The sequence below is a fragment of the Canis lupus genome, chromosome 2 (genome assembly GCF_003254725.2).
Source record: "Canis lupus dingo isolate Sandy chromosome 2, ASM325472v2, whole genome shotgun sequence".
In the NCBI taxonomy this organism is placed as follows: domain Eukaryota; kingdom Metazoa; phylum Chordata; class Mammalia; order Carnivora; family Canidae; genus Canis; species Canis lupus.
The window spans coordinates 71,013,296-71,041,086 of record NC_064244.1 but is presented as its reverse complement, the minus strand read 5'-3'; the positions used below and the strand labels follow the sequence as shown (position 1 = coordinate 71,041,086).

Genomic DNA, 27,791 nt, shown 5'->3' with positions numbered 1-27,791 from the left:
ACAGCAGACCCAGGCTGCCCTCCTCAAACCCAGGAAGGGCACGAGGAAGTATAGCTTCTGGAGCTCAGAGCCTCACCCCTGTCCCAGAACTGAGACCGCTTCCTTCCTTCTGCTCACTGGCCCTGCAGGTGCCACAGTCCCTTCGCAGGGAGGAGAGGAGCCTCTGACGGAACTGAGTGGTGATTTGGCTTCCATCCAGTCCCAGCTAAGAAATATAGGGCCAAAAAGCCCTCTGGGCCCAAACCCACTTCCCCAGGCTGGAGGTCAATGGTTTCACTTTCTGGTCTGTTCTTTACCCGGCTTTCTCCCCCAGCTTGGGACCTCTGCAGTTCCCAGGCCTGAGGAGCTCTTGCCCAGGCCTCCTCAGCTCCCCTCCCCCCTACCCCGTCCTCCACTCCCTCTCCCCCTCTGCCCTCTGTCCCCTGCTGTCTCCTCCCCTCGTTCTCTCTTCTTCCCTTCCCTCTCCTCTCTCCTCCTTTCCCCTCCTTTCACCGACAGCTGCGCCGCCTCATTGAGGATCTATGCACAGTGAACCTCTCTCTCCAGCAGTGACTCCCCCACTCTCCTGGAAATCTGCAAGAGGGGAGCCTCCCTCCAGCATGGCCCTCATGGTAGGCTCAGAGAATCCTTAGCAGGGAGCTGTTCATATTATTCTTACAAACCGTGTTCTAGAAAATCTAGAACACAGGGAGAAGACAACAGATGCCCCTTCCAGGCCCTGTGGCTCCCGGTGCCGTGAGCGGTGCTGGTTTCATCTGTGAGTGCTATAGGCACCTGTCTCTGCTGAACCCCTGGAGCATGACAGCTTCTGAGCAAGCATGAGATTTGAGTGGTTGTGTAACTGGGCTGGCACGGCAGGCACCCTCGAGGCCTACAGGTGCCTTGGGACTTGTGGAAGGGCCACCTGGGAGCAGCTGAGCGGGGCCTGTGCCAAGAGGCAGGAGTCCATGGCACCAAACCCTGACTGCTACGGTGTTTTCCACCGGCCCCCTCCTTGGCCACTGTGCCAGGCTGGTGGCTGTAAGTGGACGGCAGGGGATGCTGTTACACCCCCCCCCAGATGCTGCGTCCCCCTCCTGGAGAGGACCCTGCCCCTGTACAGGCCCTGTGGAACAAAGCGCAAGAGTGGTGCCAGCACAGCAGGCAGGGGCCCAGCCCCACACCCTCTAGTCACCCTGAGTCACCCTACTACTGTGACCACAGGAAGCCTGGAGCCATCCACCGTTTAGATGCTGAAAATTGTGAGACTTACGGTAGAAATGAGGAACTCCAGTCTGGGTTGTGATGGGCCTTTCCTTGGGCCTCCTCCCCCACTTCCCCCTACCAGCCCTCCTCTCCCCTCTCTTCCCCTGCCCTCCCCTCCCCACCCTCCCCCCACCGCTATGCACCCCACTCAACTCCTGAGAAGACCCTGGCTGGTGCTCCCAGGCTGGGAAAGGGCAAAGGGCTGGGGCCATGGCTACCAGAGGCCCGGCCCTGCTTCCAATCCTAGTTCCTCCATTTGCATGCTGTGTAACAGCCAGGAGGACGGTTTCCCACTCAGAATCTCATTTTCCTAAACTAGAAAGCAGAGAATTAAGAGAAGTAAATGAGATCTGAGATCCCTGAGAAATGTCAGAGGCGCAGGAGACCCTCAGAAAACAGTAATAATAGATGTTGAGTGCCTGGCACATGCCACCTGCACTGTCATTTCCACCAAGACCCTGCTCCCGCCAGTGCCCATGGTATACAAGGGACCGAAACTCAGAGAGGTAGGGAACTTGCCCGAGGTCGCACAGCTAAGAAGTGACAGAGCCAGGCTTTGAGGCCAGTTCGATTTTCAAAGCCCCTCTTTTTATTCTTCATCCTCTGCTGCGATTCTAGGCCAAACTAACCGATCGGAAATCCATCAGACTTCTTGGTCCGCTGAAACACGTGAGGAAGAGGTGACTAATTGGCCTCCTCTCCTCCAGGCTGCCTTGGAAGTCCTGGCTTCCCTGGGGCGCCTGGTCGGCTCAGGGGGAGAGCACGCGGCTCTTGATCTAGGGGCTGCAAGCCCAGGGCGCCACGTGGGGGGTGTAGAGATTACTCAAATGAATAATTAAAACTTAAAAAGAAAATTCCTAGCTTCCCCACTTTCTTGCTGCATGATCTCAGGGAATACTTTTCTGAGCCTCAGTTTCCTCACCTGCAGAGTGGGAATGAAAATGTCTGTCTTGGGCAGCCCGGGTGGCTCAGCGGTTTAGCGCCACCTTCAGTCCGGGGCGTGATCCTGGAGACGTGGGATCGAGTCCCAAGTCGGGTTCCCTGCGTGGAGCCTGCTTCTCCCTCTGCCTGTGTCTCTGCCTCTCTCTCTCTCTGTGTCTCTCATGAATAAAAATATTTAAAAAAATAAAATGTCTGTCTTGCTTGTAGAGAGATTTTTTTTTTTTTATGATAGTCACACGAGGGGGGCGGGCAGAGACATAGGCAGAGGGAGAAGCAGGCTCCATGCACTGGGATCCCGACGTGGGATTCGATCCCGGGTCTCCAGGATCGCGCCCTGGGCCAAAGGCAGGCGCTAAACCACTGTACCACCCAGGGATCCCTTGTAGAGGGAATTAAGTGAGCATGTGTTTGTGCTGAACCTGCTCAGAGTAGGTGCCCACAGAATCACACCTGCCAATGTTTCTAGAAATACAGAAATGCCCCGTGTCCCATCTCCTCTGCTTAGCATACCCTCCCCTTGGGCCCGTGGCCCCGTGGTCTCTGGCATACATCTGCTTGCCACTCCTCTCAGCTCTTGCAATGGGCCTTCTCCTTCCTTATCTTATTGGCCCATTGGAGGCTCAGCAACATTTCAACATGACTGAAATACACCCTCAGAAGCTATAAACACCAGCATACCGTTTCACCCAGAGATTCCACCTACGGGATCTATCTCAAGGAAGCATTTTTCCACCCATTCATTCAGTGAGTCATTAACAACAGTGATTTATTGAGCACCTACTGTTTACCAGGTCCTGTGATACACTGGGGAGCAAAGAGACTGGTACTCCAACCTCTGACCACCAGAAGCCAACTCTTTTCTTTTCTTTTCTTTTCTTTTTCTTTCTTTCTTTCTTTCTTTCTTTCTTTCTTCTTTCTTTCTTTCTTTCTTTCTTCTTTCTTTCTTTCTTTCTTTCTTTCTTCTTTTCTTTCTTTCTTTCTTTCTTCTTTCCTTTCTTCTTTCTTTCTTTCTTTCTTTCTTCTTTCTTTTCTTTCTTCTCTTTCTTTCTTTCTTTCTTTCTTTCTTTCTCTTCTTTCTTTCTTTCTTTCTTTCTTTCTTTCTTTCTTCCTTCCTTCCTTTCCTTCCTTTTTCTTTCTTTCTTTCTTTCTTTCTTTCTTTCTTTCTTTCTTTCTTCTTTCTTTCTTTCTTCTTCTTTCTTTCTTCCTTCCTTTCTTTCTTTCTTTCTTTCTTTCTTTCTTTCTTTCTTTCTTTCTTCTTTCTTTTTTTTGTAAGTTCTGAGTTTAAAAAAATGTTTTTTAGGGCAGCCTGGGTGGCTCAGTGGTTTAGTACTGCCTTCAGCCCAGAGTGTGATCCTGGAGACCCGGGATCAAATCCCACATTGGGTTCCCTGCATGGAGCCTGCTTCTCCCTCTGCCTGTGTCTCTGCCTCTCTCTCTCCTGTGTCTCTCATGAATAAATAAATAAATAATCTTTAAAAAAATGTTTTTAAAATTTTCTTTTAAGTAGGCTCCACATCCAATGTGGGGCTCAAACTCACGACCCCAATTAACAGTCACATGTTGTACCCATTGAGCCAGCCAGGTGCCCCCACAAGCCAACACTCTAACTGCTGATGAGACATTAAACAGTTACACATATATAACTGCAAATGATGAAGGCAAGAAAATATTTCAATATGTTGGTTGTAGTAGGCTTTTGCCTACTAATTTGTTAAGTCCACTTCGGCATCCAGGAATCTGGGAACAGATAAAGGCAAAGGGAAAGGGAGGATTTTAAAATTTTCTGTTGAGTGTTATCATTCAGGAGCTTCTCCTTGAAGGTCAGGCTGGACCTGATGTCAGCTGGGTCATGGGGTGGGCAGTGGTGTCTGTAATGTTCACGCAAAGAAAGAAAAAAACCAAATAATGGGCAACCCAGTGGCATGGAGTACTCTGTGACCGGCTCGTGGATGCAAAATGCTGTTCTCCAATAAAAGGAACCAGAAATGGCTGCGTGTAGGGATGGGGCAGAAAAAAGACAAGATGAGCCTAGAGTTGGGACACCTGGGTGCCTCAGCGGTTGAGTGTCTGCCTTTGGCTCAGGGCGTGATCCCGGGGTCCTGCATCGGGTTCCTTGTGGGGAGCCTGCTTCTCCCTCTGCTATGTCTCTACCTCTCTCTGTGTCTCTCATGAATAAAAATAAAATAAAATCTTAAAAAAAAAAAAAGATGAGCCTGGAGCATCTTGTAGCACCGGACAGTAAGGAAGTGCTCAGAGAGAACAATCAAGGCATGGCAGAAGGACCCCAAGAGCCAAGGAAGGAAGTCCTAAAGGAAGTCTCAAAGCTGGAACAATTTGAGCAAGAACACGAATAGCGTAGTATTACATTATAAGTCAAAGTATAGAGTAAATACCCATCAGTCCATACTGACATAAATAATTCAATTAATAAATAAGTAAATGGGGGAAAGAGACACATCTCTCTTACAGAGGACTCCCAAGTACTTTATTTGGATGTTCCTCACTCTGGAAGGTGGAGCTTAGCTTCTCCGGCGACTTGTTTCCAAAGAACAGAGTTTAGACAGTGGACAGTAGCAACTTTACAGTGAAGAAATCCAGAAACGTGGCCTTAACTAAGCGATCAAGGTTACCATCACAGTGAAAAGTCCTGTGACTAGGTCCTGTGCCCCCTTGGAGAGATGATGATAAGAAGGGCGTATCCCCTTGGTAGTAGCCTTCTAGAAAACCCGCAACCCCAGCCTAGTCATGAGGAAAACATCAGAAAAAAATCCAAGTTGGGGGACATTCTGCAAAATAGCTGACAATTTGTCCTTGAGCTTGTCAAATTTATAAGAACAAGCAAAGGTTGAGAACCAGTCACAGGACAGAAGACGTGCCAGTTAAATGCAATACAAAATCCTGGATAAGATTCTGGAACAGAAAAAGGACATCAGAAAAAAAGCAGATAAAATCCAGATAAAGTCTACAATTTAGTTAACATTAATGTGATGCTGGTTTCTTAGTTTTGACAAATAAGCTCTGGTAATGTGAGAGGGTAGCATTAGGGGAATTTGAAACTATGCTGAGGGATATGGGAAATCTGCTTTTTGCAACTTTAGTGTAGATTTTATTTTTTTTTTAATTTTTATTTATTTATGATAGTCACACAGAGAGAGAGAGAGACAGAGAGAGACAGAGACACAGGCAGAGGGAGAAGCAGGCTCCATGCACCGGGAGCCCGACGTGGGATTCAATCCTGGGTCTCCAGGATCACGCCCTGGGCCAAAGGCAGGTGCTAAACCGCTGTGCCACCCAGGGATCCCTTTAGTGTAGATTTTAAAAAGTTTGGGACGCCTGGGTGGCTCAGTGGTTGCATGTCAGCCTTCAGCTCAGGGCATGACCCTGGGCCCTGGGACTGAGTCCCACATTGGGCTCCCTGCGTGGAGCCTGTTTCTCCCTCTGCCTATGTCTCTGCCTCTCTCTGTATCTCTCATGAATAAATAAATAAAATATTTAAAAATAAATAAAATTTTAAAAGTGTAAAATCTGCACACAAACAGAATAAAGAGAAGGAAACACAACCTAGTGTTAGTAATAAGTGTATTTGGATAGTGGGAAAGTGTCCTCTTTTTAATTTGTCAAATGTCTTTAGGGTTTATTCCTTTTATTTTTAGCTTTTATTATTTCTTTTATAAAAGATTAATTTTTAAAGATTTTATTTATTTATTCATGAAAGACACACACAGAGAGAGGCAGAGACACAGGCAGAGGGAGAAGCAGGCTCCATGCAGGGAGCCGGATGTGGGACTCCATCTGGGTCTCCAGGATCATGCCCTGGGCTGAAGGCAGCGCCAAACCGCTGAGCCACCCAGGGATCCCCACCTTTCTAAAAAGATTTATTTATTTACTTGAGAGACACAGAGCGGGGCTCGCCTGCAGGAGGAGGGGCTGAAGGAGGGGGAGGGAGAGACTCCCAAGAGGACTCCCCTCCCCCCAAAGGGCAAAGCTGGGCAGGGAGATCAGGACCTGAGCTGAAACCAAGAGTCGGAGGCACAACCGACTGAGCCACCCAGGTGCCACTAACTTATATTATTTCTTCACTTTACAGTGGTAAAAAAGTGAAATAAAGAATCTTGCACAGTACCTAAATGATTTCATTTTGTCCTCACAATCAGCTAAGAAAAGATCCTTTGCCCTATTTTACAGATGAGGAAACTGGGGCTCAGAAGTCAGGGATTTGGGGACGCCTGGGTGGCTCAGCGGTTGGGCGTCTGCGTGAGGCTCAGGGCCTGATCCTGGAGACCCGGATCGAGTCCCGCATCCGGCTCCCTGCGAGGAGCCTGCTTCTCCCTCTGCATGTGTCTCTGCCCCTCTCTCTCTCTGTGTCTCTCATGAATAAATAAACTCTTTTTTTTTTTTTTTTTTTTTTTTTTTTTTTTTTAAGTCAGTGATTTGTTTAAAGCTGAATACCGGGATCCCTGGGTGGCGCAGCGGTTTGGCGCCTGCCTTTGGCCCAGGGCGCGATCCTGGAGACCCGGGATCGAATCCCACGTCGGGCTCCCGGTGCATGGAGCCTGCTTCTCCCTCTGCCTCTCTCTCTCTCTCTCTCTCTCTCTCTGTGACTATCATAAATAAAAAGAAAAAAAAAATTAAAGTTAGATACCACTCAGCGGGCTCTCGCCTGTGATTTCTCTTTAGCCCAAGGAAGAAGTTTTAACTAGAAATGTCCAGAAGGCACGAGCATCCCGGAAAGGGTGAGCTCCCCAGCGCTGCGGGGCCGCCAGGTCCTTCCCGCGCCGACGCCCGGGCGGGGCTGTTTTCCCGGAGACCCAGAGCGGCGCGAGGCCGCGGACTCGGGGCAGGCGGGGGGCGGCCGGGGCCTCCCCGTCGTCCCCATCAGCGCCCCGCCCACCGCGCGGTGCGCCACCGACCAGCCGGGAGGGCCGTGGGGACCGGCCTTCGCGCGGTCGGAGCCTCCAGGCGCGGGGCCGACCGAGACCCCCCCGGCCGAGGCGGGAAGCGGGCGCCCGCGGGTTCCCACGCCTCGCGGCGGGCGGCTCCGCCCACGTGGCCGCGGGGCGGGGCTGCGGGCTCGGCGCCGGGAACGCGGCCACTCGCTCGGCGTCGGGGGAGCCGCGAGGACCATGGAGCCGGTTGTCGCTGCACAGCTTCGTTTGCACCCTGGACCTCGCCTCCCTCCCGCGTGTGCTGCGGGTCTGCTCGGGGGTGTACTTCCAGGGTGAGTGAGGCGCTGTCGCTGGGGCCGCTCGGCGTCTCTGCGCCTCGGCTCCTGCTTCCGTGGATGCCCCGCGGGGCGACGACGAGCAGTCAGTGAGCTCAGACCCTCGGCGGGCGAACCGGGCCGGGCGCAGGTGGAAGCGCGCTGCGCCCCGAGGGCGGCCTGGCGGTGGGGAGGCTCGTGCCAGCCCCCCCCCCCCCGCCGCCGACCTGCGCGCCTCCTCTCAGCCCTCCCAGCCCACCTGCGCCCTCAGCTCCGCTCCCCGTGCGTCAGCTCTGGAGTTGGGCCTCCCTGCCCTCTGCCCTCTGCTCGGGCGCACCTGCCCGGCCTGCCCACCTGGTTCCCAGGGATGCGCGCACAGCAGGGGCTGAAGGGACGAGAAGGGAGCGACTGACAGGCGGCAGAGGGAGCAGAAGCTGCTAAGAGGGTGAGGGAGGAACTGTGGCGAGGCGACAGCGGGGATGCTGGAGGGAAAGGAAACTTGGGGACTGGGTGGAGGGGGCGAGGCTCCTTCCTTCGAAAGCGAACGAAGGCAGGGATGCCCTGTGGCCTCCGTTCCCTTGCTCGGCCACAGCAGCCTCCAGTGTTCCGAGATTCCAAGGGGGGGGGGCAGTCCTAGACCAAGGGGGAGACTCGAGAAGAGCCATCCAGGAGCCACCACTGACTAGGGTTTGCAGGTCCACTTGGGAACGTGGAAGATGCGGGTTCAAATGCTGACCCCCCCCCGGGGGGCTCCCTGCAGGCCTCTGCTGTTTGTTCTACTGCCCACATCCCCTAACCGCTGTGTGTCACAATGGCTGCTTCCTCATTTTGCCTGAACCCAGGCATGGGAAGTGGTGAGGTGGGGGTGGGTGCGCAGAGGGGTGAGTGATGGGGCAGGTGGGCGGGCCCCACCCTCCGAAGCCCTAGTGTGCTGAGGTGTCCCAGCTATACAGACACACACCCTGGGCTGGAGTCCCAGTTCTGGCCCCTTTGACCTGGTAATCTGGGGACCCCACCCAGCCTCAGCCCGGAGCAGCTCATTATTTAGGAAAGGGACCCGGTCATCCCTCGGAGGGCAGTCACGGCGCAGTGTGGTGCCCCAGCGGCTAGTCCCGCCAGCCCTGGGGCCCACCCCCTGCAACTGGAGACAGAGCTGCAGTTTATGAGCCTGGGTGCGTTTTCCTGGGATAAGGGGTAGGATTTTCAGCAGCTTCTCAGGGCTGTTGTGAAATGCAGTAGGTCAGGTGGCCTCAAGGCTGACCTGTGTGTGCAGTCGTGTCCCTCGTTAGCAGACGGAGCCTGTACCCCCTGTGGGAGAGATCTCTACTGAGCGCCTTCTATGCCCTGGACATTGCTTTAAACACTTTAAAATAGTTAAGTGGGGCTGCTGTGCTTGATGGTGGCACCCAGAACCCGCCTACGGGGCCCACTCTGTCAGTGGCCCTCCATTTTCTCCTGTGCTCCTTTTTTAAAAAATTAAATTAGGGATCCCTGGGTGGCGCAGCGGTTTGGCGCCTGCCTTTGGCCCAGGGCGCGATCCTGGAGGCCCGGGATCGAATCCCACGTCGGGCTTCCGGTGCATGGAGCCTGCTTCTCCCTCTGCCTGTGTCTCTGCCTCTCTCTCTCTCTCTCACTGTGTGCCTATCATAAATAAATAAAAAATTAAAAAAAATTTTTTTAAAAATTAAATTAAATTAAATTTTAAAGATTTTATTTATTTATTCATGAGACACACACACAGAGAGAGAGAGAGAGAGAGAGAGGCAGAGACACAGGCAGAGGGAGAAGCAGGCTCCATGCAGGGAGCCCAACGCGGGACTCAATCCTGGGTCTCCAGGATCACACCCTGGGCTGAAGGCAGGCGCTAAACCGCTGAGCCACCCGGGCTGCCCTGTGTTCCCTTTAAAGACAATTCATCTGAAGAAGAAAAGACAGTTTACACCCTATGGGGGTGTCAGGCTGTGTGTGACCTCCAGGCAGGCACCGACCATCTCAGGGCCTGGCAGTGTAGCTGTACCTTGGGCCTTCTGGCCTAACTCACTCAGGACTTCAGCACATGCTTAGACGCGGCCTGTGCAGCTGCAGTGATGCTGGGACGACCAGCCCTGCCTTAGAGCTCGGTCGGGGAGGCATGGGGATGTGGAGGAGGCCAGAGAAGTTATCGCAGAGGGGTAGCCAGCACTAAGAGCAGGCAAAGGCAGGGTGCACGCTGCCTGAGTACAGCTGAACGAGGGCCACGTGGTGGGGAGACAGGGAAGCCACTCCAGGCAGCAGGAGCATGTGCAAAGGTGAGGCAAAGCACAGCCTGTTGGGGAACAGGGCACGGGCCACCCGGCACTTGGCTCTTGCTGCACAAGGAAACTGGTCTCTCTGCAGGCTCCATCTACGAGATCTCTGGGAACGAGTGCTGCCTCTCCACGGGGGACCTGATCAAGGTCACCCAGGTTCGCCTCCAGAAGGTGGTCTGCGAGAACCCAGGAACCGGCCAGACCATGGAAATCACCCCCGACTTCCACGGTAAGGAAGGCAGCTGTGTCTCCTCCCAAGTGGCCCCTTCCGGGCACACCAGTGGGCTCGCCCGCCCCAGCAGGCACTCCCACCCCTCTAGGTTGGCGCATGTGCTCTCACATCCATCGCTGCCCTGCTCTAAGGCCTGGGGTGTCCTCTGAGCGGTCCGACAATGCCCTTAGCCTGGGGTGGCTGCACCCTCTCCATACCATCTCTCTGATCACATCTGCCTCTCAGCTGGGGCTCTTTCCTTTGTTCCAGGTCTTTGTCCATCTGCCTGTCTCTGTGTTTGCTCATTCGCTCACCAAACATTTGCTGACACTTGTGTGCCAGGCCCTGTGCTAGGGGTTTGGGGAGTGGGGCTCAGGATGAACCGGGTGCAGCCCTCCCAGCCGGGGCCTTCCAGGATGGCAGTGAGAGGGCGACAACAGTCGACACATAGTTTAGAGAGGGTTCCTGGCAGGGGGGGTAGCCTGCCTCAGGCATCTGTGCAGGCTTCCTGGAGGAGGTGACACCTGAGCTGGAAGAATTCCCAGAGGCAGTAACTCCAGGGAGGAGCATGTGCATATCTGGTGCTCCAGAAAGGACATAGCTCAGTTACGGCAGGAGGTGAGTAGCATGGTAGCCCATGGGCCAGGACACTGAAGTCGACAGTCTGGATGGGAATCCTAGCTCTGGCAGCTACTAGTCTTATCTTGGCCAGTTCCTGGCACCCCTCTGTGCCTCAGTTTACTCCTCTGTAATAATCAGGCTTGATGTGAGCATTGAGTGAGTTGCCATGCATGAAGTGCTTAGCACAGGGCATGGCACAGAGCAGGTGTACTCTGAGCGCTCATTCTACATAGGATTTACTGTGATTGCCTGAATGGGATAGGCGAGGCCTTGGGTTCCAGGTGAGAGGCAAGTGGTGGCAGGCAGACTGCAAGTAGGGCTTTGTGGGGCATTGGCACATTTTGATCTTTGCGAGCACTGTGGAGCCAGTGACGGTTTTAAATATGGAAGTGGTGTGCTTTATTTTGTATTTTTGAGGATTTTTTCTTTTTATTCTGAAATATGTTCAAGTTACAGAAGACTTGCTAGAACTACCGTACACCCTTTATCCAGATGTACCAATTGTTTCCCAGTTCACCAACACAAGGACATATATTACTATGTATGTCTATGTATTTTTTTCCTGAACCATTTGAGAATGAACTGCAGACATGATAACCCTTTACAACTAAATATTACTCCTTATATTTACTATTATTCCTCAGTACAAGGACATTTATTCATAAAAGTATAGTTCAATGATCAAATTCGATATAATACTACTGCCTAACATAGTTTATTCAAATGTCAACAACTGCCCTAATAATTGTCCTTTATTGCTGTTTTCCCCTTGATCCAGAAGACAATCTCAGATCACATATTGATTTTTCTTTTTCAATAGGAATTTCCTTCTCCTTTTCACTTATTTTCTTAGAGTGTGTGTGTGCGAGGTGGGGGGAGGGTGGGAGGAGGAGAGGGAGAGAGAATCTTGAGCAGGCTCCATGCCCGGTGCAGAGCATGACATGGGGCTTGATCTCATGACCCGAAGATCATGACCTGAGGTGAAATCAAGTCGGACTCTTTTTTTTTTTCCCCTCAAGTTGGACTCTTAACCAAGTGAGCCACCCAGGTATCCACTTTTTTTTTTTAAAGTAGGCTCCACACCCAGTGTGAAGCCCAGTGCAGGGCTTGAACTCACAATCCTGCGATGAAGACCTGAACTGAAATCAAGAGTTGGACACTTGACTGAGCCATCCAGATGCCCCCAGATCACATCTGCATTTCTTTTTTTTTTCTTTTTCTTTTTATAATAAATTTATTTTTTATTGGTGTTCAATTTGCCAACATACAGAATAACACCCAGTGCTCATCCTGTCAAGTGCCCAAGTGCCCACCTCAGTGCCCATCACCCATTCACCCCCACCCCCAGCCCTCCTCCCCTTCCACCACCCCTAGTTCGTTTCCCAGAGTTAGGAGTTTTTATGTTCTGTCTCCCTTTCTGATATTTCCCACACATTTCTTCTCCCTTCCCTTATATTCCCTTTCACTATTATTTATATTCCCCAAATGAATGACAACATATAATGTTTGTCCTTCTCCGATTGACTCATTTCATTCAGCATAATGCCCTCCAGTTCCATCCACGTTGAAGCAAATGGTGGGTATTTGTCGTTTCTAATGGCTGAGGAATATTCCATTGTATACATAAACCACATCTTTATCCATTCATCTTTCGATGGACACCGAGGCTCCTTCCACAGTTTGGCTATTGTGGACATTGCTGCTAGAAACATCGGGGTGCAGGTGTCCCGGCATTTCATTGTATCTGTATCTTTGGGGTAAATCCCCAACAGTGCAATTGCTGGGTCATAGGGCAGATCTATTTTTAACTCTCTGAGAAACCTCCACACAGTTCTTCAGAGTGGCTGCACCAGTTCACATTCCCACCAACAGTGTAAGAGGGTTCCCTTTTCTCCTCATCCTCTCCAACATTTGTGGTTTCCTGCCTTGTTAATTTTCCCCATTCTCACTGGTGTGAGGTGGTATCTCATTGTGGTTTTGATTTGTATTTCCCTGATGGCAAGTGATGCAGAGCATTTTCTCATGTGCATGTTGGCCATGTCTATGTCTTCCTCTGTGAGATTTCTCTTCATGTCTTTTGCCCATTTCATGATTGGATTGTTTGTTTCTTTGGTGTCGAGTTTAATAATGACAGCCTGAGGAAGAAAAACCTATGTTTAATTGGGGTTCCCGAGGGCGCCGAAAGGGCCAGAGGGCCAGAATATGTATTTGAACAAATCATAGCTGAAAACTTTCCTAATCTGGGAAGGGAAACAGGCATTCAGATCCAAGAAATAGAGAGATCCCCCCGCTAAAATCAATAAAAACCGTTCAACACCTCGACATTTAATAGTTAAGCTTGCAAATTCTAAAGATAAAGAGAAGATCCTTAAAGCAGCAGGAGACAAGATATCCCTGACTTTTATGGGGAGGAGTATTAGGGTAACAGCAGGCCTCTCCACAGAGACCTGGCAGGCCAGAAAGGGCTGGCAGGATATATTCAGGGTCCTAAATGAGAAGAACATGCAACCAAGAATACTTTACCCAGCAAGGCTCTCCTTCAAAATGGAAGGAGAGGGATCCCTGGGTGGCGCAGTGGTTTGGCGCCTGCCTTTGGCCCAGGGCGCGATCCTGGGGATCCAGGATCGAATCCCACGTCGGGCTTCCGGTGCATGGAGCCTGCTTCTCCCTCTGCCTGTGTCTCTGCCTCTCTCTCTCTCTGTGTGTGACTATCATAAATAAATAAAAGTTTAAAAACAAAACAAAACAAAAAAAACCAAAATGGAAGGAGAGATAAAGAGCTTCCAAGACAGGCAGGAACTGAAAGAATATGTGACCTCCAAACCAGCTCTGCAAGAAATTTTAAGGGGAACTCTTAAAATTCCCCTTTAAGAAGAAGTTCAGTGGAATAATCCACAAAAACAAGGACTGAATAGATATCATGATGACACTAAACTCATATCTTTCAACAGTAACTCTGAACGTGAACGGGCTTAATGACCCCATGAAAAGAAGCAGGGTTTCAGACTGGATAAAAAAGCAGGACCCATCTATTTGCTGTCCACATCTGGATTTCTTAATCTCCTTCAGGATGGCATAATTCTGTAGCCTTTGTCTTGACATCAACTTTTTGAAGAGTCTAGACTGGTACTTTTGGGGAATGTCCTTCAGTGTGGGTGTAGTGTGATGTGGCCTTGATTAGACTTGTGTGGGGGCATTTTGGAGCAGGAAAACTCTGGAAGCAATGTTATGTCTGGATGTGGGGTGTTTAGGGCCAGTACAGTGGCAGGAGAAGAGCGGATGGGGACAGGGGAAAGAGGTGGGTGAAGAACAAGTTGGGCCACCAGAACTGGCAGACAGGATGAAGGGGGGTAGTGAGGTCATTTGGCTAGGAGCTCCTGGGTTTCTAGTTTGAGAGAGAAGGAAAATGGCACTGCCCCAGCATGGGGTGATAGGTGTCGGATGTACGGGATTGGAGCAGTGGTGAGGAGTATGGAAGCAAAGTTGGAGGTAGGTGCGGTTCAGGATGTAGGCAAATGTCATTGTCAGTGTGTCTTTTGGGAAACACACTGCTGTTCTGTCCTTGGCAACCATCCCTCAGTGTTCTTGCCTGTCCGCGCGAGGAGGAACTTGTCCCTCAGCCCTGCAGCCTGGATGTCTAGATGCTTGGGGCCTGTCTCCAGGGAATTCTGATTGGGTTCTCTGTGGCAGACGGGACCTGGTATACGTGGCTCTGAACCCTGCAAAGGCCTGTCCTGCCTTGACACCCTTTGCTGTGCCCCACAGGCTACTTCAGCCCCCTCACTGGCCGTCAGAGCTATGGGACCCTGGAGGAGCTGCTCTCTGCTGCAACCCAGTGCTCCAAGACGCTGCCCATTTGCTTCATGTCGACCCACAGAATCACCACAGAGGCCAGAGTGGTGCCTGAGGACCAGCCCCTTAAACTCGAGGCTGTGGAGACATACCATGGGACCTACCGTGCCCGCTGTGTACTAGACACTGAAACACATCCGTTCATTCTGCACCTGCCTCTGTCTCAGAAGGGGCCCTTCTGGGAGTGGAAGCCCGGTGCCCCTCGGCCCCTGCTCAAGGCCCTGCAGGACCCAGCACTGAGCAACCTCCTCTTCACCTGCCCGACCCTCCCCTGGCGTACCCTGATCTTGAGGCCCCAGTATGAGGTCCAAGCCATCATGCACAGTGAGTTGCCTGGGCAGGTTGGTGGGGTGAGAGGGGGGCCCTGGGAAGCAGCACAGATGGAAGGTACCAGGTGGCTTACTCAGTACATTACAATATAACAGAATAAAGACTCCCAAATAGTGGGAAGTTTGGTATAAAAGGAGACAGGAAAATGAGGGGACTTAACTGTGAGGTCCTACATAGCAATTTTATAAAATCAGGCAAAAGTTGGGATTGTGAACTGGCTAGCAACTAGGACAAAACAACAGTTACAAAGTAAAACCCTCCTGTCTGGGTGATGAGGGCACCGGGTGAATCCTTAGCTGTTTCACGGGCTATTTCTTAGGACAGGCTGGAAGCAGCGTGCAGAACAGGGCTGGTGAAACAGGCAGACCTGGCCAGGTTTGGCCACTTGGAGGCCCAGTCAGAGCAGAGGCAGAGGAACAGGTGCCCTGGGGCCTCTTCCCTGGAGGGTAGAGTTTGAGGTTCAGCTCCCTGGCAGTTACCTGGGGAGCAGCTGGTCATGGCTGCTGGTGGGCTATGGTGGGAATTCCTTATCCTGATTTTTAAGAATCTTTGAAAACTACTTTATTATGGAAAAATTCAAACAAATACAAGCACAGACTAGGATAACAAACCTCTGGACCCCATCACCTGACATCATAATTATTAACTCATGACCTATCTATCCCATTTCATCTCTTCCCCACCTGCCAGATTATTTCAAAACAAACCCCAGGTATCCTATCATTTCTCATACAAAGACTTCAGTGTCTCTCTTTTAAAAATATATTTTTTTAAACAGACACACAATACCATCATCACACCAAAAAGAATTAACAGTAACTCCTAATACTACTACTTGGTGTTTGAATTTCCTCTATTGTCTTATAAATTGTTTTTTTTTTTTTAAGATTTTATTTATTTATTCATGAAAGACACACAGAGAGAGAGAGGCAGAGATGCAGGCAGAGGGAGAAGCAGGCTCCATGCAGGGAGCCTGACATGGGACTTGATCCCGGGTCTCCAGGATCACACCCTGGGCCAAAGGCAGGTGCTAAACCACTGAGCCACCCAGGGATCCCCCACATAAATTGTTTTACCGTTTATTCACAGCAGGATCCAGATAAGATCCACACATTGCTGTTGATTGTTAGGCTTAAATCTGTTAATCTATAGATTCACCTTTCTTATTTTTCTTATACTTAATCTGTTGAAAGGTCTAGGCCATTTGTCCTGTGGGCTCTCTCCCGTTTTGGATTTTCTTGCTGGCATCCTTGTGCTGGTGCCAGCATGCCTCTGTCCCCTGTATTTCCTGTTGTGTTGGGCCCAAGGCCACCCCAGGTTTGATGACCCGCTGGGAGGCCTCATGGGACTTCACATATGGTTGTACTCACAGCCATGATTTATTATAGCAAAAGGAAGGAGAGTCCTCTTCTGGTGGAATCACATAGGACTTGGCGAATCCCTCTAGCACTGAACTATGACAACACATGTAGGTGTTGTCTATCAAGGAAGCTCACGGACTCAGTGCCCAAGGTTTTTCTCAGGGGCTGGTCACATACTACCCTACCCTCTGCTTAGCACATACCAAAATTCCGGACTTCCAGACAGAGAGCAGGTGTTCAGCATCACCGATTGTTTTGTACAGTCTAAGGACAGGAAACCGCCCCCACCAGTTAGAAGACGGTGGGAACACGTGCTACACCATGTTCTCAGATGCCAGCCAAGGACCAAATTTGCAGGCAAGCTTTCCTCAGGCCAACTGTTAGCTCTTTTCTGTCCATCTGTAAACAGGCACTTAGAGTTTTGACCAGACACACGAGGCAGTTCTCACTGCTGCATGAGGTGTGGGGCAGGGAGTCCCCACCTGGCTCTATGTCTGTCACCAACCTAACTTGCAGCGCCAACCTTGCCATGTGATGTAGTCAAATACAATGGATGGGCCAGCATTTGTAATGTGAGTGTCTGTTGCTGATCCTTACCTGATCCATGATATCCTTAGGAACCGAGATAGTGATTTTAATCCTATTGTCCCTCATTCGTCTATTAGGAAACTACTATAAAAAGCCCCTATGCCCCTTTGGTTAGTTTGTACAAGAAATATGGGACATTGGGCAGCCCGGGTGGCTCAGCAGTTTAGCGCCGGCTTCGGCCTGGGGCATGATCCTGGGGACCCGGTATCGAGTCCCAAGTCAGGCTCCCTGTGTGGAGCCTGCTTCTCCTTCTGCCTGCATCTCTCTCTCATTAATAAATAAATAAAATTAAAAAAAAAAAAAGAAACACGGGACATTGTGTTTATATATGTCGAGGTTCCAGGATACCATTCTACCTCCACTCTGGCAGACCTGGCCAGGTCCTGTTTCATGAGCAGTGCTCTGCACACTGCCTCTAGCCTGCATGGAGGGACACCCTAAGAAATGACCTATACTTTACTAGTTTAACAACTTATTTATTTATTGAGAGAGAATGTGCATAGGGGAGAGGCAGAGGGAGAGGGAGAGGATCTCAAGCAGACTCCATGCTGAGTGCAGAGTCCTGCTCGGGGCTTGATTTCACATCCCTGAGATCATGAGCTGAAACCATGAGTTGGACATTTAATCGACTGAGCCACCCAGACACCCGTTTACTAGCTTTTAAAATGGATTGGCTCCCTAGCATTCTTCAAGGATGATTATTTAAGTTTTTTTTTTTTTAATCATCATTATGAACTCACAGATGAAATATTTTCAGTGTTCCAATCCACTGGAATTATTATTGATGCTCACACATCTCAGCTTTGACCTATGGGAGCCTTTTCAATTTGGCTCCTGAATCCTTGTGACACACCTGCATGGTCTCGAATAGATTTTTCTTACTTTCTGGTGTAAGATGTTCCAGACCATTGCACATTTCCTCTCTAGGAAGTTTTCTCTTTCCCAGGGAGCCCTGGAATCCTGTGGGAAATAGTAGTAAGAGACCACAGTCTGGGGAACAAAGGCTTTTTTTTTTTTTTTTTTTTTGAACAAAGGCTTTTGATGGTGGGTTGGGCTTGGGGGCTGTCCTGGATAATGAGGCAGTTCAGGTAATCCATTAAGTGCTTTGAAGAAAAAAGCCAGAACAGTATAATGAACTCCCCATGCCCATCTCCCAGCTTCAACCAGCTATTAGCTCACCTGGCACAGAGCAAAAATCCCAACACTGTGACCTGAGGCAAGTCACATTGAGCCTCAGTGTCCTCATCTATAAAACGAGGATATTCCTTGCTCCATCTTCTGTGTGATATGGCTCAAACACAGCGGAGCCACCTCTTGAATTTATAAACCAGGAACTAATCGATGCCAAGAAAGGAAACAAGTTGCCAAGGTCATCAATCAGTGTTTTTCTTTTTCTTAAAGATTCATGCATCTATTTTATTTTTTTTTTATTTTATTTTTTTATTTATTTTTAAAGATTTTATTTATTTATTCATGAGAGACACAGAGAGAGGCAGAGAGAGAAGCAGGCTCCATGCAGGAGCCTGATGCAGGACTCGATCCCGTGACTCTAGGATCACGCCCTGGACCAAAGGCAGGTGCTAAACCGCTGAGCCACCCAGGGATTCCCCCATGCATCTATTTTAGAGAGAGAGAGCAAGCGCACAAGCAGGAGGGGCAAAGAGGGAAGCAGAGAGAATCCCAAGCAGCCTCTGCTCTGAGTGCAGAGCCCATATACAGGGCTTGATCGCAAGACCCTGAGGATCATGACCTGAGCCAAAACCAAGAGTCATTTCATTGCCCTGTGAAGAGTCGGACGCTAAACTGAATGTGCCACTCAGGAGCCCCAACCAGTGTTTTCCTTAATTTTTTTTTTTGGGGGAGAGAGCATGCATGAATGGGGAGGTGGGGCAGAGAGAAAGAGAGAGAATCTTTATTTTTTTATTCATGAGAGACACAGAGAGAGAGGGAAACAGAGGCAGAGACGCAGGCAGAGGGAGAAGCAGGCTCCATGCAGGGAGCCTGACGTGGGACTCGATCCTGGGTCTCCAGGATCACACCCTGGGCTGCAGGAGGTGCTAAACCGCTGCACCACTGGGGCTGCCAAGAGAGAGAATCTGAAGCAGACTCTATAGTCACAGAGGAACCAGACTCAGGGCTCGATCTCACGACACTGAGATCATAACCAGAGCGAAATCAAGAGTCGGACATTTAACCAACTGAGCCACCCAGGTGCCCCTCTTGATGTGGTTTTATACTTAAAATGCAGAAAGGATCTGGAAAGGTAGCTTACAAAATTACGTTCAAAATTTAAAAATGTAAACAGTGGTTGAACTAATTGGATATCTGATGCTATTAATGAATTATCAAATCATCATTATCTAGATGTGGTAATGGCATTGTGGTTTTTAACTACTCCTTTTAGAGATACAGTGAAAGATCAAGATGGCATGATGTGATTTTTCTAATTAAAAATAATCAGTGGTGGAGGACAGACAGGGTATAAGTGAAAGAAGATGGGCTGTGCATTAAATGTTGAAGCTGGTGACAGGGGGTTCACTATACTATTCTTTTATAAATCTTTAACAATTTTTTTAAAGATTTTATTTATTTATTCATGAGAGAGAGAGGCAGAGACACAGGCAGAGGGAGAAGCAGGCTCCATGCAGGAAGCCCAGTGCGGACTCAATCCCAGGACTCTAGGATCATGCCGTGGGCCCTAAGACAGGTGCTAAACCACTGAGCCACCCAGGGATCCCCAAATCTTTAACAAGTTCTATAACAGCTTTTGAAAAGAGGTTAAAGAACAGAATGCTTAAGGAATCTGATACCACAGGAAAATGCTGCCAGAACAGAATAGGAACAGGTCAGGCAGCCCAGACATCATTGCCAGGGGTGGAGGGGCACCCCCGGGTGGGTGTGAGTGCCTCTGAGCTGATCTCTCTCCACAGTGCGCAGGACCATTGTCAAGATCCCCTCCAGCCTGGAGGTTGATGTGGAAGATGTCACCAGTTCCTCTCAACACATTCATTTCATCCAACCACTGCTGCTGAGTGAGGCCCTGGCCCGGGGAGGCCCCTTTCCTCTGTGCATGGAGATCCTGGAAATTCCGGAGGGGCCCTCCATCTTCCTCAGCCCATGGGCAGGCTCCTTGCATAAAGGCCAGAAGCTCTGTATCCATGGCCTGGCCTCACCACCTTGGCGGGTCCTGGTTTCAACCAAGGGCCGGAAGATACCCAGACACTTCATGGTCTCTGGGGCTTATCAGGGCAAGCTGCGGCGGCGACCCAGAGAGTTCCCCACAGCCTATGATCTCCTGGGTGCTCTCCAGCCAGGCCAGCCACTCCGCGTAGTGGCCACAAAGGACTGTGAGGGCGAAGGGGTGGAGAGCCCTGGGTTCACTTCCCTGGCTGTGGGCGACAGGCTGGAGGTGTTGAGATCTGGCCAGGCCCATGGGGCTGAAGGCAGGGACATAGATGTCTTGGTGTGTCAGCGGCTGAGTGACAAGGCGGAGGAGGAGGAGGAGGAAGAGAATGAAGATGTAGAAGACGACGACCAGATTCTGCTGCCCCTTTACTTCTCTGGTAGTTTTGTGGAAGAGATGAATGATAGTCGGCGCTATAGTCTGGAAGATCTGACTGCCCATTTTTCATTGCCCTGTGAAGTCAAGGTGGTGGCCAAGGACAGCAGCCATCCTGCTGACCCTCTGCCCTCCTTCCCAGGCCTGCGGCTGGAGGAGAAAATCATGGAACCTTTCTTGGTGGTCAGCCTCAACTCCAACCCTGAGATGTGCTTCGAGATCCCTCCCCGGTGGCTGGACCTGACTGTCGTGGAGGCCGAGGGGCAGCCAGGCCAGCCGGCTGGGCCTCTCCCTGTAGCCACGGTGGAGGAGCTGACAGATGCCTTCTACTACAGCCTTCGGAGGTTACCGGCCTTCAAGAACCAACCCCCCCCACCCAGGCCCCCCAAAAGTCAGGGTCTCAGTGGGCAGAAGAAACAAAGCAACAAGGAGAAAAGCGGCCAGGTACCAACCTACCAAAATGGGCAGGGAGGGGAAGTTGTCGGGGTCACTGCAGGTCCTGCCAGTTTTGTCCAGCATCCCATTTCTCTTTCGGTTGTGAAGAACTTACAGTTTATACACTTACACACTTTGTACCTATTATTCTTATAATCTGATGTTGGTACGATCATTCATATTTTAAGGGTGAGAAAACGAGGACTCCGAGACCTCCGAGACTTGCCCAAGTCAGTTACGAAGCGGAAGCCCTGAACCATAGCATAAGCACTCTGCCTCCAGGCTTACCTTGCTTTCCCTGCCCATCGTCCCCTCATGTAGGCCTCATCATCTGTCACCTGAACCGTGTCAGCAGCTTCTCCCACCCCTCCTCATGGCTGTCAGAACGGCCTCTCTCCCTTCCCTGGTTACTGATGGGCCTCAGCCCCATCTTCTGAACCGTCTGTGGCTCCCTGTGGTAAGGGGGTAATGCCAACCCCTCAGCATGGCATCCAGGGAGGGTCTTTTATAAACTGACTTCAATGTCCCCCTCCCAGACCCATCCTCCACTACCCACTCTGGTCCATACTCAGCCATAAACTCCTAGAGCTTCTTCAGTATGCCAGGATTCTTGCCTCAGCACTTTACACATTCTGGTTCTATTGCTGGAATGTTCTTCCTCTTTTCAGTGGACAAGGCTCAGCTCAGACTTCCTCTGGCAGTGACAGCCTTCCCCCTTCTGCATTCACACTGATGTGTGTGGTATGCAGCTTGGGGATGTGGGTAGGGGTGGGAGCAGGTGGGATGACACCTAGTTTTTGGTGTGTTGTGAGTGGTCTGTGAGGGCAGGGGCCTCGCCCACTTCCAGGTAGGCAGACAGCGCCAGTGAATGCTGAACTGATCCAAACTAAATCACGGGGATGGGGAAAGGACCAGACATGGAAGCAGAGGGACCCAAGCTTATGGCCCAGTTCACTTGCTCCATGGCCTGCTTCCTTTCCATTTTCTCACCAGTGCACCTGAGATAAGGTCACTAACTCACAATTCTAGTTTCTTAGCTGCTGCCTGGTGGGTGTCTACTCTGTCACAGGCTCCTTATGTGCATAGCCCCACAGAGCTCTCATGACCTGAGAGGTGGGCACTGTGAAGTCAGGCACTGATGGATAGCTCTTTCTACAGTTGAGAACACAAGAGGCACAGAGAGGTCAAGCAGTTGACCCGAGAGCACACACCCAGCAAACAGCAGGCTGGGGTTTGAAGCTGGGTCTGACCACCCAGCCTGGGCACCTAACTACCGTGGTCTGCTGACAGCAGTTGATTTACATCAAAAGCACTTTGTAAAGTGTAACAGGCTTACGGTTTTGGGATTTGGAGAAACTGGTATTTTGTACTGTGAGGGTAGATGGTGGGAGGGCAAGGGGAAGTGAGAAAGACAAATCAGGGGCAGTTTCGGCCCCAGAAGGAGACTGCATCTGTGGAGGAGGGTGGAGGGCAGTCCTTTTCTGATTGAACACAGACTGGACTGGGGCATCTGAAACACAGGCCTTCCCGACAGTACCGGAGAACATAGTACAAAAAAATTGAGAGACCTCAGTTCCAGCATTTGTTCCTGCTGGAAGTGACTTTGGGCCTGGTCCCTGCTCACTGCCCTTGATCCTGCAACTTTTCTTCCCTGGGGAAGTATTCCCCACTGCTGATCAGGGGCCCTATATGGTTTGCTCTCCAAAGCATAGAAAGAGCATAAGCTTTAGAGGTCACGAACATGGCTCTGGGTCTGAACCTTGGCCCAGCTTGCAATCTTGTGTGAGGTATGACCTGACACTCTGAGCCTGTTTCCTCGTGGGTACATTGGGAACTCAAAACAGCTACTCAAGAGGGTCCCCTGAAGATAAACGAATAGGTGTGCATATGGCAGAAGGTGGGAGTTCAACAAAAGTCCTCCTCCTTCTAGGACCCCTCTCAGCTCTGGCACTCTGTCCTGATATTCTGTGACTGCTTTCTTCCCCTTCAGCAGCAGATGTGAAGGACACTGATTGAATCCCCTCTGGGGAAGAAACTCAGGGCACCCTGTCTCTAGCCAACTCTTTCCTCTTTCATTCTGGCCCCTCTCCTCTGCCAAAGAACATTTCAGGCACTAGAAACAAAAACACTTGGGTCTCACGGAGCCCTACCCTGGCAAGGAAGTCAAGAGGGGAGCAGAGGAAGTGACAGTCGAAGGAAATGACATTTCATGGACTCTGCTGCCCATCTCTTGGGACCCTGACTTCTGCTTTTTCTCTCGCCTAGTCTTCTGAACTCTTAGAACTGCAGCAAGCCCCTCTACTCAAGCCCAAGATGCAGACGCTGCCACGGAATGCCAAGGACAGCTCAAATACATACAGCAAGGTCTCAGGCCACAGGAAGGACCGCAGGCACACTAAGTCCATCATAGAAGATGGAGGTGAGTCCATGTCAGCCCCAGTTCACCCCTGTCCTCGCTTCTTCCCTCCTTACCCTGCTCCTGCTTGTACCTCTGACTGCGCTGGCCTTACCCTCAGCAAGGCCCCACCCATGAGCAGCCCCCTTCTGCTGCTCTCTGCTGGACAGAGAGGCTTTTAAGGGGATGGGCCAAGGGGTGCCTGGATGGCTCAGTTGGTGAAGTGTCTGCCTTCAGCTCAGGTCATGATCCTGGGGTCCTGGGATGGAGCCCCGTGTCAGGCTCCCTGCTCAGTGGACGAGTCTGCTTTTCCCTCTTGCTCTGCCCCTCTGCTCCCTCCCTCCCCCTCTCGCAAATAAATAAAATCTTAAAAAAAAAAAAAAAAAAAGGATGAGCTTAGGTTGGAGGGTCCCTACTGTCCCTCTCCCACGGGCTTCAGAGTCCTGGCAAGAAAATGAGTTCATCCTCCAACATACTACCCTCCCCGAGGCATGCAAGGGGAATATTTACACAGTATTCAGACAGAATAATTTATAGTTTCTGGCCTAGCAAGGACCTTAGAGCATCCAGACCAACTACTTCCCTGTCCAGTACCCTAAAAAGGGAAGGATCCTGCCTAAAACCAAAGATCATCACTGACTTGGACTCTTTTGTAGATAATGATGACCATGATTATGAAGAAATACTTGAGCAATTTCGGAACACCCTTTAAATGCTGGAGGAACCTTGCTTCTTACCTGCTGTTTCTCAGAGAATCTGAGATACCAGCCAACGTTACAAAGCCTTTACAAGACCTTTGGACATGATCTCACTGAAATCAGACTGTGGACAGGAAATGGCTTCGTGCGGACCAATCTGAAAAGGGATAGACATACCAGCTCTCCTGAGGTTCTAGGTTCCTGCCACAGAGGGCTGGCTTGTTTGGGGCCAGCACCTTGTGCTTGACTCCCTCAGCCTCAGAGCTCTGGTATCCAAAGGAGCCAAGGAGGTTCTACTCAATCCTGAGTCCCCAACACCAGCTGTCTCACTGGTTGGTGCAGAAAGGAATCAGAGACCACCAACCTTGATGGTGGCGGCACAGTGTTGCTTGACTCTCAGTAAAAAGGGCTCAATGCTGAACATAACGCACTGAGAGCCTTTTCTTATGTTTGCCACTCCCTCGCCACCCCACCCCCAAACTCTAACCCCTGAGAAAACAGGAGCTGTGTTATCTGTGCAGAATGCAGCACATAATAGTTGCATGTGACTATCCAAGATTTTTTCACTCTAAAACCATAGAATAAAAATTACATCTGGAAAAATAGGAACAGAAACCATTTAGTAAGGTCTGTGTGCCAGACCCTTTATAAGCATTATCTAAATCCTCGACTCTCTAGATAGACAATGGCCTGATTTTAAAGATCAGAAAACAAGCTTAAGTGGTCAGGTGTTTCAGGAGGCAGACTAGTCATGAGCCTGGGTTAGCATCCCTGCACCACCTCTCAGCTAGGACTATGAACAAGTTATTTTAACCTAAGCTTCAGTTCCTTCACATGTAAAATGAAATAGTTATCTACCTCACAAAATTGTTTTAAAGATCAAATGAGATAATCTTGGTATATAGTGCAGTGCCTGGAACGAATAAACACTTAATAAGAATCTTAGTATCATTACTGTTGACCTAGATCACATAGGTATACCTGTGTATGGACTGGTTGGAGAGCCTCATCACCTCACATAACAGAGATAAATCTGTGTCTATGCAGAGACTAGCTCAGCTTCTAAGGTCAGTCCAGGCCTGTTCCGTGAGGTAAGACCACAGGAATCACCCCCTGGAAGTGGTAGGGTTTTGGTTCCTAGATTGAGGCAGTCACAGAACTAAGCACTGTGGTCAGTAGAGGTCAGATGAACAAAAATGTGCCTGGAGTCTCCAGCTGTGGTGGGAGTGGAGTGTCCATCTGCAGCTCCCAGATTCTGGGGAGCACACCTGAGCCTGTCCTTCCTCTGCCTGCTAATAACGCCTCTGGGCTGTCCAGACCCATGGCACTTCTGGGCCTCCTGGCTTCCAGAACTGTGCATGGATTTCTCCAGGTGACTACCAAGCAGCTAATCCAAACTGCTGGGTCAGTTCCCATGCCTTCCTCCAGAGAGACAGTCTAAACTGAATGGAAGGACTGAGGAAAAGCGTATTCTGGGACAAATAAACAAGGGAAGTATGCAAAAAGGTTCCTCCTTGGCATGGGATCCCTAGGGCCAAGACAATATGCAAAATGCCAATAATTTTCACTTTCAGTCTGCATTTAATTGTGGCATCAAAAAAAAAAAATAATTGTGGCATCAAACTGAGCAAGCTCACAAAAGGGGGGCAGAGAGGGCTACCAGCTACTACAGAAGGGGATTTCTAGTGGCCAAATGCTGCAGGAAGAAAGCAAGCCAATTTCATAGCTAGGACAACTAGGCTTAAAAAGAAAACATGTCGGCAGCCTGGGTGGCTCAGCGGTTTGACACCTGCCTTCAGCCCGGGGTGTGATCCCTGAGACCCGGGATCGAGTCCCATATCGGGCTCCTTGCATGGAGCCTGCTTCTCTCTCTGCCTGTGCCTCTGCTTCTCTCTCTCTGTCTCTCAGAGTAAATAAATAAAATCTTAAAAAAAAAAAAAGAAAAAAGAAAATGAATAAATTTGGTCCCCCCCCCCTTTTTTTAGATTTTTGTTTTAAGATTTTATTTATTTATTTGAGAGCAAGAGAGAGCACACAAGTGGGGGTGGGGGCAGAGGGAGAAGCAGACTCCCCACTAAGCAGGGAGCCAAATGCAGGGCTTGGTCCCAGGACCCCTGCATCATGACCTGAGCTAAAGGCAGCTGCTTAACCAACTGAGCCACACAGGTGCCCCTTGTTTTAAGAGTTCTTTATATATTTTAGAGAGCATGTGTGCATGTGCGTGAGCAGAGGGAGAGGAATCCTCAAGCCGACTCCCCACTGAGCTTGGAGACCAACACAGGGCTAGATCCCAGGATCCCGAGATCATGACCTGAGCCAACATCAAGAACTGGATGCTTAACTGACAGTCACCCAGGTGCCCTGAATGGTTTAAAAAAAATAATGCAGTTGAGGTATCTGTCTGGCTCAGTTGGTAAAGCATGTGACTTGATCTTGGGGTCCTAAGTTTGGGCCCCACTTCAGGTGTAGAACTTACTTTTTAAAAATAAAGTTTTGGGGAGATCCCTGGATGGCTCAGCGGTTTAGTGCCTGCCTTCGGCCCAAAGTGTGGTCCTGGAGTCCCGGGATCAAGTCCCATGTTGGGCTTCCTGCATGGAGCCTGCTTCTCCCTCTGCCTGCCTCTCTCTCTCTCCCTCTCTCTATCTCCCATGAATAAGTAAATAAATAAAATCTTTTTAAAAAAAGTTCCGGGACGCCTGGGTGGCTCAGCAGTTGAGCCTTCGGCTCAGAGTGTGATCCCAAGTCTGGGGATCGAGTCCCGCGTCAGGCTCCCTGTGAGGAGCCTGCTTCTCCCCCTGTCTATGTCTCTCTCATGAATAAATAAATAAAATCTTTTAAAAAAAAAAAAAAGTCTTTTTAAAGAAAAAAAGCTTTAAGAGGGGGATCCCTGGGTGGTGCAGTGGTTTAGCGCCTGCCTTTGGCCCAGGGCGCGATTCTGGAGACCCGGGATCGAATCCCACATCGGGCTCCCGGTGCATGGAGCCTGCTTCTCCCTCTGCCTGTGTCTCTGCCTCTCTCTCTCTCTCTGTGTGACTAACATAAATAAATAAAAATTTAAAAAATAAAAATAAAAAAAAAATAAAACACGGTTGAGGGAAATTCAGAACTCGATCCATTTTTGAGTATGTATCTCCAGTTTATGTTCATTTACTTAGCAGTTATTTACATCTGTTACTGTTAGCACGTTCTCTATATTATTCAAAATAGAAATGAGAAAAGATATGAAAAATAAATATGAAGGGATGAGCAATTCTTTTCTCCCAGTATACATCTTGTGTATTCCCAGAAGTTTGTGTTCACTTTGGAGACCACTGTTCAGGGGGAGCCCCTAGCCCCACTATAACACCCTCCCCACCACCCAGTAGCTTATTCCAGAGTTAAGACAAAAGCACCCCACGGGCATTGTCTGCTTTTGTTCCCTGCCAACCCCAATTGCTCTGATAAAACATTTACAGTTGTGGTTTTCAAACATGTTTTCCTTTTATTTTTTTAAGATTTTATTTATCTATTCATGAAAGACAGAGAGAGAGAGGCAGAGACACAGGCAGAGGAAGAAACAGGCTCCATGCAGGGAGCCCGACATGGGACTCGATCCCAGGTCTCAGGGATTACACCCCGGGCTGAAGGCAGGCGTCAAACTGCTGAGCCACCCGGGCTGCCGACATGTTTTCCTTTTAAGCCTAGTTGTCCTAGCTTGCTTTCTTCTTGCAGCATTTGGCCACTAGAAATCCCCTTCTGTAGTAGCTGGTAGCCCTCTCTGCCCCCCTTTTGTGAGCTTGCTCAGTTTGATGCCACAATTAAATGCAGACTGAAAGTGAAAATTATTGGCATTTTGCATACTAACCCGCTGAGCCACGCGGGCTGCCCCAAAATTTATTCATATACATCAGACACTATTTCTTATTGGCCCTTTTATAGTTAAACCTGATAAATACTATTTCCCAAGGCACCTAATTTCCCATCAGTATACCTAGAGAAAGACTCTCCTGAGAACAAGCTGGAATCATTGCTTGGCTGTGATAAATGCAGGAGCCTCCTGCTCAAGCAGGGTAAAGGCTCTAGAAGG

The 27,791-nt window shown here is 49.9% G+C and overlaps 1 protein-coding gene across 1 annotated transcript; it reads left to right on the top strand.

The window, feature by feature from the left end:
* Nucleotides 1-818: 818 nt before the first annotated feature.
* THEMIS2 (thymocyte selection associated family member 2) lies at nt 819-24,665 on the top strand. Its single transcript, XM_035713330.2, has 8 exons — nt 819-1,020; nt 1,864-1,988; nt 6,934-7,405; nt 9,764-9,904; nt 14,273-14,683; nt 19,569-20,641; nt 22,898-23,051; nt 23,684-24,665. Exons 1-8 carry the CDS (start codon nt 819-821, stop codon nt 23,737-23,739), a joined length of 2,634 nt encoding a protein of 877 aa, XP_035569223.2. The 3' UTR covers nt 23,740-24,665.
* The last annotated feature ends 3,126 nt before the right edge of the window (nt 24,666-27,791 follow it).